Below are 13,232 nucleotides of genomic sequence, written 5' to 3' on the forward strand. Positions count from 1 at the left end.
AATAAGCAATCGGAGCATGTCTGCCACGCACATACTACATCGCTCTCTTTTTGAGCGGCGGCGTCAGGGGCAAGGTAGATTAGATAAGTGTGCCATTCTTGTTTCTGAGCGGCATCTTCCGGAACAAGGTTTAGGTGAGTGCATAGCCGCGTCGGCAATTGACCAACTGTTAGTTCTGATTTTGGCCTGTGGTTTGGTTTGTTAATTAGCTAGCAAAATAAGCAATCAGAGCATGTCTGGCACGCACATGCTACATCGCTCTCTTTTTTAGTGGCGGCGTTGGGGGCAAGGTAGATTAGATAAGTGCGTCGTCCTTGTTTCTGAGCAGCATCTTCCGGAGCAAGGTTTAGGTGAGTGCATTGCCGCGCCGGCAATCGACCTACGGGCAGTTCTGATTTTGTTGTGTGGTTTGGTCAGTTAATTAGCTAGCAAAATAAGCAATGGGAGCATGTCTAGCACGCACTTGAGCGGCGGCGTCAGGTAGATTAGATAAGTGTGTCGCTCTTGTTTCTGAGCGGCATCTTCCGGAGAAAGGTTTAGGTGAGTGCATTGCCGCGGCGGCAATCAACCTACCGGTAGTAATTTGTCGTGTGGTTTGGTTAATTAATTGGCTAACAAAATAAGCTATCGGAGCATGGTAGATTAGATAACTGCGTCTTCTTGTTTCTGAGCGGCATCTTCCGGAGAAAGGTTTAGGTGAGCATTGCCGCGCCGGCAATCGACCTACCGGTAGTTCTGATTTTTTCGTGTGGTTTGGTTAGTTAATTAGCTAGCAAAATAAGCAATCGGAGCATGTCTGGCACGCACATACTACATGGCTCTCTTTTTGAGCGGCGGCGTCAGGGGCAAGGTAGATTAGATAAGTGCGTCGTTCTTGTTTCTGAGCGGCATCTTCCGGAGAAAGGTTAAGGTGAGTGCATTGCTGCGCCGGCAATCAACCTACTGGTAGTTCTTATATTGTCGTGTGGTTTGGTTGTTAATTAGCTAGCAAAATAAGCAATCGGAGAATTTCTGACACGCACATACTACATGGCTCTCTTTTTGAGCGGCAGCGTCGGGGGCAAGGTAGATTAGACAAGTGCGCCGATCTTGTTTCTGAGCGGCATCTTCCGAAGAAAGGTTTGTGTGAGCATTGCCGTGCCGGAAATCGACCTACTGGTAGTTCTGATTTTGTCGTGTGGTTTGGTTAGTTAATTATCTAGCAAAATAAGCAATCGGAGCATGTCTGGCACGCACATACTACATGGCTCTCTTTTTGAGAGGCAACGTCCGAAGCAAGGTTGATTAGATAAGTGCGTTGCTCTTGTTTTAGGGCGGCTCTTTTCTTGAGCACCACCGTCCGGGGTAAGGTAGATTATGTAAGTGCATATTGCTCTTTTTCGTCGGACGGCTCTCTTTTTGAGCGGCAACGTCCGGTGCAAGGTAGATTAGTTGAGTGAATTGTCGCAATCAACGTATTGGTAGTTCTGATTTTGTCGTGTGGCTTGGTTAACTAATTGGCTAGCAAAATAATCAATCGGCGAACATCTGTCACGTGACTCTTTTTGAGCATGGTGTTCGAGGCAAGGTATATTAGGTAAAGTGCGTTGTTGTTGTTTCAGGCGGCAGCGTCCGGGGCATAGTAGAATTATCCGACAAAATTAGCAATCCGCGCATGTCTCGCACGTAGTACATAGCTCTTTTTTTGAGCGGCGGTGTTCGGGGAAACGTAGATTAGCCGACCTCATTCCCATGTCAGGCAGTCGATGTACTGGTATTTTTGGTTTGACACGTGACTTGATTAATTACTCAGCTAGCAAACTAAATGACCGGCTAATCTAGCAGTCTAGCAAAAATTGACACAAGATCCGACACATGGATCCCACTCGTCAGCGTCTATAAGGACATCTCCAACGAGAAAGATAGTACCGGTACTACTCATCTTTCTCATGCTTCAAAGCCAACGTGGATGTGGAGAAAGTAAGGTATCAGTTTCTTGCGGAAGAAATGGCTAATGCACTGCTACCAAAATTGGAAATAGAAAAGTATAGGAATGCAAGAGAATGATGTGTGGCCCTAGAAAAAATAATAAAGATAAAAAATAATGCAAGGTCTGCATAGTAGAGAAGAGTGATGATGAGGTGAAAATAAGTACCGCCTCCTCGTTTATGATGCCCTAAGTTAAGTTAACTTGGTTTCTATGCGGCCCGGTAGATGGCTTGGTCGAACCGAGCAGCTCGACCACGTCCGACGCCAAGTTTGGGCGGTTCATTTTTCGAGCCATCCAAGGCAAGCTATAGATTATTTTTTTACCAGTCAAGGTATAGATTAGGCTAAGAGCATTGTAGTGCCAGCGATCGACGTAATTGTAACTCTGGTATACCGCACGCAATCAGGGGTGTAAACAAAATTGGATTAGCCATGTGCTAACTAGTTTACCGCATGCAGAATAGGTGCAAGTCGTCACCCATTGAGTGTGTGGCTTTGTTGGTGGCTAGCTAGCCGCGTCGATTGATTGAACAGTTGTGTCCTTAACCTTAATTTGGAACCGACGTGATCTTAATCTGGCTTAATAATTAGAACAATGGAGCTGATAATTAAGAAGGGACTGTCAACACGCTACAACGACGCAAGGAAAATGTCTGCAAGAAGACAAACCAAGGACACACGAATGCATGATATTCCAATTAAGTGATAGTGCAATGATAGTATGATACATACACACATAATACAATGCTCGTTTAATCTGATCCTACACAGCTCAGGTGGTCTTTTTGCAAGCTTTTAGCATATATTTTCAGGAAACTATAGCACCCGGTTGATCGAGAGCGAACTAGTGTCGAAATCTCATCGACTGCTTCATGGTTCACATCATAATCAGCAGCAGTTTTCCTGCCATGACTTGACATCGATCAGCAGCTGGAGATATATTGGGACCGCGGCTATAGATGGAATAAGATTTGCTAACAGAAGGCACGACGAGGATAGAGCTGATGATTAAGAAGCTAAGCTGGTGGACGTACTCCTGTTTGCAGCTGGGGATGCTGACGGCGACCCATCGAGCCACCGGCCGGCAGCTAGATCGGGACATCGGTGGGGTGCCCCAAAGTGACTGACGGTGCAGCTGAGACGCGGGCTCCGTGTCAGTCCCACACTCCCACCACCGTTGGCTGCTTAGCTTAGGAGTTAATTGAGTGTCATTTAGTTGTGGTACGACTTACTCCAAGTTAGTAGCTATGTTTGATGCAGAGAACGGGAGTGCTTCACTTAGTAATAACATCGTCGTCTATGTAATTACCAGCATCTGAAACCGGCTGCATATATGTGTTTGGTGTATGAAAACTGCTCACTGAGAAGTCCATTTTGTTAGAACAATGCCATATCGGATCGGAAGCTGGACACAGTGATAGACACGGTGATACTTCCTCCGGCCTTCATGAAATCTGGGACGTGTAATTTCGTCCAGACAAGAGTATTATATACTCTTGTCAGAAATTAAGGATGTGTTTACTTGCTGGGCTGGATGGGACGGCCCATTTTTTGGGTGGTGGGGCGGCCCGAGCAGCCGTTTGATTTGCTGACCAACTATGAACCGTGCGACCCCCACCAGTTGGGAGCGTATTTGTATCGGAGAATCCGGTCGCGGGCCGCGTGTCCCGCCCGACCGATTTCTGAGGACTGCTTTTCTGCGGACCGCTCCGCTCGAGCCAAACCTTATTTCCAAACACAAATTTAGCTGTGTGGGGCCGCCCCAACCCACCCAGCCCAGCAAGCAAACCCATCCTAACAGGCCTGGCTGCTTGCTCTCAAAAAAAGAAAAAAAAACTTGTTCTGCCTGCCTTTGTTCAACACATGGGAAAAATGGAAGCAAAGCGGGTTTCATTTTCAGCCATGGCACACACTAGTACAAAACGCTTGGATGGAGAAGCGAGCAGGTTTGTTTAGAGAGAGGGGAGTTACGATCGAGTAGCAAAGCATCAAGAGCTGCAGTTAAGCACTCAATTAAGCGCAATGCATTGTGAATGTTAGCCCACGCACGTTTAAGTTTTCGGAGGTTACGATTGTATGCACGCCCAATGCTACTGTACTAACGCTTCAGCATGTTTACATAAGATGTATGCGAAGCTTCCTCTTCACATTAGTGTCTAGCTCGGTTCTGGAGCTGCACGTCTGAACTTGGAATTTCCAGTCGCGTGACAGTAAATTAACCCATATGGCGACCGTCCTAAAGGCCGTCTTCTTCGTCGTCGTCGTGCTGCTTTACCGTGGCCATGACGTACACGGCCAGAACAATGGCGCCGCCGTCCACGACGTGACAGTGTACGGGGCTTCGCCGGGCAGCAAAGACAACAAACGCGTAAGTTGGAGACCCATCTGTCCACCAATAAAAGCAGACACGAAAAAAAGCACTGCGTAGTAAGGTCTCGAATCGTGTCACCTCTTTCTGTCTGTCTGCATGTCGATCCAGGCATTCCTGACGGCATGGCGCGCCGCGTGCGGCTCGACGGCGGGGAACGCGACGGTCCTGGTCCCCGAGGGCGCCTTCGTCATCGGCGCCGTCGAGTTCTCGGGTCCGTGCCGGGACGACGCGCCGATCGCCGTCGTGATCGACGGCGTGCTCCGGCCGTGCGCGAGCGACGGTTGCCACCTGTCATCCGACGCGTGGATCACCTTCAGCCACGTGTCCAACCTCCTCCTCACCGGCGCCGGCACCCTCGACGGCGCCGGCGCTCGGCGCCGAAAGCACAAGACAAACGTATACAATTCATTGCGATGGATCACTGAAGTCTGATGAGTTCTTTATCTCCTGCGAGTAACTTATTTCTCTTTGACGCAGACTCTGGTGCTGGACGGCGTGGCGAGCGCGACGGTCCGGGGCCTGGCGTTCACGGACAGCCGGGGATTCCACGTCAGCATCCACCGCAGCACCCACGTGTCCGCCCAATCCCTCCGCATCAGCGCACCCGCAACCAGCCGCAACACGGACGGCGTCCACGTGGGCTTCTCGAAACACGTCAGCATCCTCGGCTCCGCCATCGGCACGGGCGACGACTGCGTCTCCATCGGCCCGGGCTCCACCGACGTCCTCGTCTCCGGCGTCTCCTGCGGGCCCGGCCACGGCATCAGCATCGGCAGCCTCGGCAAGCACAAGCCCAACAACAACAACGGCGGCGGAGACGAGGTGCGCGGGGTGGTGGTGCGCAACTGCACGGTGAAGGGCACCGCCAACGGGGTCCGGATCAAGACGTGGCCAGGGCCGCCGTCGTCTTCCTCGGCGCCGGCGGGGGGGTTGGCGTACAACATCACCTTCGAGGACGTGGCCATGGCGGGCGTCCAGAACCCGGTCGTCATCGACCAGCACTACTGCCCGCACGGCAGCTGCGGCGGCGCCACGGCCCGCGGCCGGCCGTCGCTGGTGCAGATCAGTGAGGTGGTGTTCAGGAGGATCCGGGGCACGGCGAGCGGCGAGGTGGCCGTGCGGCTGCGGTGCAGCGAGGCCCGGCCTTGCAGCGGGGTCAGGCTTGACGGCGTTGATCTCCGGTGCTTTGCCGGCGGTGAAGGGGAAAAAGAAGAAGATGGAGATGGAGAAGGGCGGCCGTGTAAGGCGTTGTTCGAGAATGTGACCGGCAAGACGCCGGGGCTGCAGGCCATGGCGCCCAGGGTTAAACCCGTCGAGGACGACGACGAAGAAGGAGAAGATCTGAGGCCGTCGGACAGCTGAACAGAGGCTAGCGTGATGATCGGTGGAGCTTCAGCGTTCAGTTTCTTCTCTGAAACTCTGAATCTGATCAGGACGAGTTCAGAGTTTCAGAAAGGCCTCGTCTCTTGTCTCTTTTTTTTAGCTGGTTTCAGACAGGTCTCCTGGCATTCCATCGATCACTCTATTGCAGGGGAGTGCAGATCCGTTTTGCTGCATTGTAGTACTAGTTCTGAAGTTCATTTCGAGGTGAAATTTTGCAGAAAAATAACCAAATTTCCAAGCTGAAATTTCGCGTGCTCCTTCTTAACTAGGCGTATTCAATTATTTTTTCCTGTTACTGAATCTAGACGAAATGTCACTATCCGATCTAAACGGAATGACACTGATCGATCGATCTGCCGGTCCTAAGCAACCGTCAGCCGTGCTGACACGAAGCAAGCGTCCACACAAACTAAGCACAGCTGTTCACTGTCGATTCCGCCGGTCGCTGTCAGAATCCCGATCAAGTCCTGCATCGGTTAGAACTTGGAAGAATTAGTCGGTTCTCGTACCTTCCAGTAGGCGCATGCATGCTTATTATGATATAATATCTCCTTCCAGGAACAAATATCCTAATCCATTCGCAGTGTTCCAAAGAAACATCTTATCTGAGATACCGGCATAATAATCATAACTAAAGTAAATACCCAAAAGAACAGATTTGGATCCCGGCCTAATCACATTCAGTAGGCCATCCATGTCAGTTGGCATCAGTCATCCTTGTACTGATTGGATTCCTGTTGGGCTTGCTAATGTGAACAGAGGGGGAATCTGGAGAAGATAAATTTCGAGTAACATACAACTTGCACCTGTTTCTAGCTATTGGTAATTAACTGGAGTAGTAATAGATTAGTGGGTTCTAAGGCCGGGCCCAGGCCCGGCTCACTTCGAGTTGGACCCGGCGTGGCCGTCGCTGCAGCAGGCATGGAGGAGGTGCTGCCGGTACACGGGCCTGGGCCGGTACACGGGCCAGCCTTGCGGCTCCATCGGCGGCGGCGGCGGGGACGGCCGCCCGTCCATCGGCTCCGGCTTCACCTCCGCCGCTCCACCGACGCCGTGGCCGTCGTCGTTCCGCATCCGCTTCCGCCCAATGCAGACGCCGAACAGCATCGCGCTCATCTTCTTCTCCTCGTCGGCGTCGGCTGGCGGGCCCGGAGACGAAGAAGAAAGCAGGAGCTCGAGCGATGGCGGCGTCGGAGGGGGAGGCGGCGGGAGGGGCGACTCGCCGGAGCAGTTCCCTCCTCCGGCGGAGGCGGGGGCGGGGGCGTCGAGCGGCGCGGAGGCGTACTTGGACATGAGGGCGAAGATGTTGTTGCAGAGCTTCTTCATGTGTCCGAGCTCCCGCGCGAGGCGCGCGTTCTCCCGCCGCAGCCGCTGGTTCTCGTCGCCCAGGTCGCCGCCGACGCCCGAGCCCGAGCCGGAGCAGGACGGCGGCGGGAAGGCGGAGGGCAGCTCCCGCTCCGAGGACGAGCTCGACGACAGCACCTGCTCCTCGGCGGAGAGCACCGGCGATGTCGTCGCCGTGGCCACGGGCAGAGCCATGGGGATCGCCGCCGCGGCAGGAGACACCGTGACGGCGGACGTCGGCGGAGTGACCTTCCGGCGGTGTATCTCGCAGAGCAGCCGCTTCTCCCCTCGCCGGAACAAGTCGTTGGCGAACTCCCACCGGTCCGGCACCACCTTCCTGAACCCCTGCAACACCCATCCATCTCAATCCATCAAAACCTCGACACTCCGGCCACACCGACCAAAATCATCAGGGAACCCCGGAACAAGAAGAAGAAGAAGCGTACGTAGGTGTTGAGCTGTCGGACGAAGCTGGAGAAGTTGTTGTGCTTGAAGCAGCTGGGGAGGATGTCCCTGGCGAACTCGGCTGGCCGCCACACCACGAACGTCGCCCCGCCCTCGCCCCACGATATCACGTCGTCCACCGCCGGGTCGTCCACCAGCTGGTACGTCTTGGCCAGGAACGGCGTCGGCGCCGCCCCCCTCTGCCCCGCCGACGACGACGCGGCCGCCATGCCGCCGGCGCAGAAGCTTCCGGGTGCGTGTTAGCGCGTATCGTCCAAGCGTCCAACGAACGGAGGAAGGAATTGAACGAAGGGGGAGCTGGAGAAGACGAAGGAGCGGCGCTTGCGGGTGTGCTACGACAATAAAAGGAAGCCAAGTCACCAAGGTGGGATGGCTCGCGGGCCGTTGGATGGGGTCGTTGGGGACGATCGGACGGACAGCCCGTGGATGGATGGATTGCGGTTGTGGTGGGGCCGGTCCGAACGCCCGAGAAGTTTCGGCGGATATTTTGGAGGTTTCTATGCATGGGAAACGGGAGCCGGTTGTTCTGGAAGGTTCAAGGCGTAGGAACGGAAGGAAGGAGGATTCCATCCGGGGACACGTTTCTGGTACTGCTGGCTGGGGCCTTGACGAGAAATGGTTTGCTGTAACTTGGGGACTGTTTTGGAAGGAAATCACGGAATGTGATCGGGCAAGTTTCCAATCTCAGGCTCACACGTGATGGCATTTCGATAACTAAAAAACAAACAGTAGAAGTGTGTTGGGTCAAAGGGAAGAACCGAGGTCGAAGCGGGAAACATGGCACACGCAAGAGCAGCAGAGGTAGATATGTATGATGGATGGATGGATGGATTCCCGGGTTTGACTTGACGATCAAACGTCCAAAGGACCGGTCCAGAAAGCTCTTTTGCTTTGGTTTGCTGCCCAGAGAGAGAGGGAAAGAAAGGGCGAAGGAATATGTGCGCCTTGGCGGCAAAGGTTTGAGTTTCGGTAGAAATTTTGACACATACGGAGGTCGCGAGAAAGATGGGGAGAGAGAGAGAGGGAGTAAAATGCGTGGAATCTGCTGGCTCTTTGCAGTTCTTTTCTGCTTTCACTGATGTAAGGTAGGGCAGCTTTCTTTGACTGCCGCTGCTGCAGCTTGACCATTGGCGGATCGGCAGTGGTGAGCTGTCCAAGGAGGAGCCCAATTCTTTGGCGAAAAACGATTCGAGTTCAGCTGCAGTGCTGCACACCCGTTGAAAGACCCTTTGGTTGTCAGGTTGCTGGTAGAAAAAAATTGGCGCCAGAGATTGGAATTTTGATTGAGTTACTCACGCTCGGCGGATATAGCCGGAAGCGAATGGATCGATTGAGAAAAAGAGACGCAAAAAGGAACGCTCGTACCTGACTGCCTGGCCCACTTCCCAGGTCAGGCAAGGCGCGTCACGCAGCTGGGCGTTAAACAGGCCAGAGCACAGCAGCACCACCACTGCAGCTGGGCTCACTCGACAGGCCATAGCATAGCGGCACAGCCAGCCCCGGCCTTATGCAACGAGGGTGTGTACCAAGGAATTCTGAATTGGGCTGGGCTGGGCTGGGCTGGCCTTGAACGCCCAACTTTCGGTCCAGTTCTGGGCTAAATTATTACCCATGTTTTTTGATCTGTAGCACATTTGGTCTCTGCACGCAACACAAGTGTTTTGCAGCACACTTTAGACCTCTCTTCTTCCCTAGACTAGATTATGGTCATACACACCATGTGTAAGCCATTGCTCCCGATAACTTTACAGGGTTTCCCCTGCACCTGCTCCCCAGCATCCATCCAGATACATACGACTGAACCCTCTGAGTATAACCTGCCAACCAACCAAGCAACGAACAACCACCAACTTCCCCCTTAATCACATGCTCGATCGATCAATCCCCAATCCAACAACACAAACCAGTTCTATATATACTTCACTCACTGACACGCCTCGCCAGGGATTTTAATTTCCTGACTGCTCCTTCACCAGTCTGTAACTCTGTAGTCTGTCTGTACCGATGGTCCATCGATTGATCGCAGCTCTCAAACAGATCTCGGCATGGATGTCCACCACGGGGCGCCCTTGTTTTATCGGTAAAATAATCGTGGAGAAAAGCAGAATCTGAGGTCGACAGACTATTACAGAGTGATGATCGGCCGAGAGGGGTCTACGAGGCCAATGATTATAGTAAAAGAAAAGGTCGGGAGAGGGGACACAGCGGGCATCTGATCCGAGTAATTTCGGAAGAAACAACCGACATCTTTACCACGTTCCAGGACTGGATTCCTCCGTCCCTTCCAGATCTCCCTCCCTGCCGTAGTCTCACCGATGATCACGTGGTGGGTTGGGTGGGTTAATTAAGTAAGTTTCGCCTGCTGCTTCGCTCGCGATTCTGCTGTCAAAGCTGCCGTTTTTTCTTCTTTTTTCCAGGATCATGTGGCCTCGACGATGGATTGATCTGCTAGTATAACTCCACCGAGACGTGTAGTGTTCAGTGGCACCGACGGGGGTACTGAAGCCGGCCTGCCGGCTGCCCCCGATCCGGTGGAGATGGCTCACCGTGCACGAAACGCCCTTTAATTGATTTATTGGTCTAAAACGCGCACAGGGAGAAAGAATCAGAGAAACGAACGTGACAGCAAGGACAACAACAAGAAAGAAAGGCACAAGAAGGCTTCATTATACCGTATAAAATTCGGTTGAAAACGTGGCGAAATTCAGAAAATAAAACAGAGCAGGGGTAGTGGTACTAGTATGCTAATCCTTGGGAGCACTCCGTACTCTGCTACGGTACTGACAGTGGAGTGAAAAAGAAGGCGACGCAGGTCATCGCCAGATCGCGCGCGAATCCCCGAGGACTGATTGCGCCCCGGATGGCGCACGCTCGCTCACATGCCGATGCCGATCGAGGACCTCTGTCTATTGTACTACTCCTGCTACCTGCTTATTAATTCGCGCTTGACACTCTCTCAGCTCGCCCCAGCTCCAGCTCCAGCCCGGCCACCGAGAGAGAGCCTTCTTCTTCCTCGCACATATCACTCTCTCTCCCTCCTCGCCATCAGCTCCGGTGATCGCAGTCCCCAGAGAATTATCTGATGGGGCTGCTGTCGCGGCGGGTGGAGCGGTCTGAGCTCAAGCCCGGCGACCACATCTACACCTGGCGCGCCGCCTACGCCTACTCCCACCACGGTACGTACGCACCACGATGGCTCAATCAGCTCTTCCAGTTAACTAAACATCTCGCCGCCGGTCATCTTCTTCCATCGATCGAGCCAAACTTGCTCGCCGCACTCTCGTTCTGCGTTCCTGCATTCCTCCAACTCTGTTCCACTAGCTGTTCCTGCTTCTCTGCCTAGCTCCACCGATCCCCACTGCTCCCACAATTTTACTACCTGCAGCTGCTACCATTAAGCTCTGTATTTTTTTTTCCTGCATTCTCTAGATACGTCTGTCCTCGATCGTCTGCAGGCCGAGCCCGTACGTCTACGTGCGTCCAGGAATCTGTGCTGCTCCCTCCGTAATAACTACCTGTCCTGCTACGGAGTAGTTAGGATCTTCGATCTTCACACCGACAATCCATGTACATCCGTAGCACGAACGATCAGGTTGTTGAGAAAACATTGAGTGCTGTTTTCTACTCAGGGTTCAGGTGTCGGTCGCAAACCAAGGAACCTTCCCTTCGTTATATTCAGATAGCGTCATTTACTCGTGACCAAAGCGACAACCCGCTTTTCACTTTGCTACTAGCATCTTCTTCTCCTTCCAGCTAGCTGCAAACTGCTGCTGCGTTCAGTTACCATGGGCCTTTCGCTTTGCAAGCATCTCTCTTTCTATTTCCTCCCTCCCCTTCTTCCTTTCACCGGCCATTAACTGAGATTGATCCACGCCTCTACCTCACGCTGGAAGCGTAGATAACAGGACGTCAGGGTACTTTTCCCCCTTGCGTTGTCTCTGGCCTGTGGCCATTAAATTATGAACGTCCTCCCTGGAGATATGCAGGGCAGGACATGCATGGGGTCACTACTCTCCAGTCTCCACATGACCAAACATGCATCCAAAAGATTCCATGTCTCTCAGCTCTATGCTCATCTCACCGTATCTCTCTTTTCTGTTTTTTTTTTACCGAAACTGTATTTGTGTATCTGAAATTCTGAACACACAAAACAATTGCATCTCTTCAGATCTTTCTTGCATATGAAGATCTGACTTCGTGGTGGTCCGTTCACTCCGTTGGTAGATACATATCACAATCTTTTGAGATTGCCAGAAAATCAATGTAACTGAGATAGAATTGGTGTTCATCAAAACAAAAAAAAATAAGGGCAAAAACACATTTACGCAACTTATGCATTATTTCGTAAATCCCGTAGCAACACACCTGCATCTAGCTAGTCTTTACCAAGAAACTGTATGTTTTCGACAGGTATTTACGTCGGCGGGAGCAAGGTGGTCCACTTCACGCGGAAGAAAGAGGCGGGGAATGCCGGCCTAGACTCCGCCGTCGCCGTTTCCACCCTGCTCATCTCCCCGGGCTCTCTGCCGGAGTGCCCGACGTTCCCGGACTGCGGCTTCCAGCTCCCCGACAGCGGCGTCATCCTCACCTGCCTCGACTGCTTCCTCCGCGACGGCTCCCTCCACAGCTTCGACTACGGCGTAACCCCCGCCGCCTTCCTCGCAAGGCTCCGCGGCGGCACCTGCACCACCGCCGCCGCACCGGATCCGCCGGACGCCGTGGTCCGCCGTGCCATGTACCTGCTCCAGAACGGGTTCGGGAGCTACGACGTGTTCGAGAACAACTGCGAGGACTTTGCGTTGTACTGCAAGACGGGTCTGATCCTGCCACCACCCGCCGGCGACGACCCTGGCATCGGGAGGAGCGGACAGGCAGCCGCTGCGGTCGGCGTCCCACTGGCAGCGCTCCTCTCCACACCGTTCAAGCTGTTGTCGGCGGGGCCGTTAGGCATGGCGGCTGTTACCGCGGGGATGTACTGCGCCGGCAGGTACATCACCGACATTGGCGTGAGGAAGGACGTGGTGAAGGTCGAGGTGGAGGACCTCTCGGCGCACCTCGGATGGCGCTGCCATGAGTCGGCGAAGGCGAAGACGAAGGAGGAGCAGCCGGCCGGTGGCACGGTGACCATAAGGCTGCTGCCATTGAAGAGGAAACGTGAGAGCTGATGAAACTGTGAATTGGAAGGGATGAAAAATGCTGTTGCTGGTTGCTCATTCTCTTTTTCTTTTTTTCTTGCGTTGATAGTTTGGAGGTTTGTTGTACTTGACCAAAATAAGGCCAGATAGCATATAGGGGTATAGACATAGATATCATGTGTAAGGGTAAAGTGTGTGCTTTGATCTAGTTAATTAATGGATTCACTTAAACTTGTATGATCAGTTCATCTTCTTATTAAAAAAAATTCAAGTTCACTAACCTTCCACCGGTACACATTTGAGGTGCCGTCTTCGCCGATTTGAGCTTGGCAGCGAATATTCTTACTCATCGGAGATGGGTCATGTTCCATGACGGTATCATGAGATGTTGTGCCGATTTTTGCCCTTTTTTTCTTAATTAACGGGTTCACTCTCTATATCTTCGAGAACAAGTTTATATTTTTTTAAATACATGGTCTACTACAAATGGCTTACGTGACTCGTTTTTTTCCCTACAAAACTAGCCGCTTAGAGATATTTAGTTGCCTGCCGTGCACTTTGCTTGC

At 52.7% G+C, this 13,232-nt stretch overlaps 3 protein-coding genes across 3 annotated transcripts; 2 read left to right on the plus strand and 1 right to left on the minus strand.

Annotated features, from left to right (window-relative positions):
* Nucleotides 1-3,879: 3,879 nt before the first annotated feature.
* On the plus strand, nucleotides 3,880-5,768 carry LOC100828302 (exopolygalacturonase-like). The gene is given in 2 exon segments (XM_003572435.2): nucleotides 3,880-4,336; nucleotides 4,448-5,768. Coding segments are annotated over 2 exon segments (1,398 nt in total). The 5' UTR covers nucleotides 3,880-4,192; the 3' UTR covers nucleotides 5,702-5,768.
* Nucleotides 5,769-6,323: 555 nt separating this feature from the next.
* On the minus strand, nucleotides 6,324-7,847 carry LOC100828608 (heat stress transcription factor B-2b). Its single transcript, XM_010237074.2, has 2 exons — nucleotides 7,513-7,847; nucleotides 6,324-7,411 (listed from the first exon to the last, which is right to left on the minus strand). The coding sequence occupies exons 1-2, from the start codon at nucleotides 7,738-7,740 to the stop codon at nucleotides 6,602-6,604; spliced, it is 1,038 nt and encodes a 345-aa protein (XP_010235376.1). The 5' UTR covers nucleotides 7,741-7,847; the 3' UTR covers nucleotides 6,324-6,601.
* Nucleotides 7,848-10,364: 2,517 nt separating this feature from the next.
* On the plus strand, nucleotides 10,365-12,946 carry LOC104583749. The gene is made up of 2 exons (XM_010237075.3): nucleotides 10,365-10,707; nucleotides 11,942-12,946. The coding sequence occupies exons 1-2, from the start codon at nucleotides 10,614-10,616 to the stop codon at nucleotides 12,694-12,696; spliced, it is 849 nt and encodes a 282-aa protein (XP_010235377.1). The 5' UTR covers nucleotides 10,365-10,613; the 3' UTR covers nucleotides 12,697-12,946.
* The last annotated feature ends 286 nt before the right edge of the window (nucleotides 12,947-13,232 follow it).

The sequence above is a fragment of the Brachypodium distachyon genome, chromosome 3 (assembly GCF_000005505.3).
Source record: "Brachypodium distachyon strain Bd21 chromosome 3, Brachypodium_distachyon_v3.0, whole genome shotgun sequence".
In the NCBI taxonomy this organism is placed as follows: Eukaryota; Viridiplantae; Streptophyta; class Magnoliopsida; order Poales; family Poaceae; genus Brachypodium; species Brachypodium distachyon.

Excerpts from the sequence above, each read along its gene's own strand:
- LOC100828608 (XM_010237074.2), bottom strand. The coding sequence starts at position 7,740 with ATGGCGGCCGCGTCGTCGTCGGCGGGGCAGAGGGGGGCGGCGCCGACG. Across the intron at positions 7,412-7,512 it reads TCCGACAGCTCAACACCTAC|GGGTTCAGGAAGGTGGTGCC; the intron begins GTACGCTTCTTC and ends TGGGTGTTGCAG.
- LOC104583749 (XM_010237075.3), top strand. The coding sequence starts at position 10,614 with ATGGGGCTGCTGTCGCGGCGGGTGGAGCGGTCTGAGCTCAAGCCCGGC. Across the intron at positions 10,708-11,941 it reads CTACGCCTACTCCCACCACG|GTATTTACGTCGGCGGGAGC; the intron begins GTACGTACGCAC and ends TGTTTTCGACAG.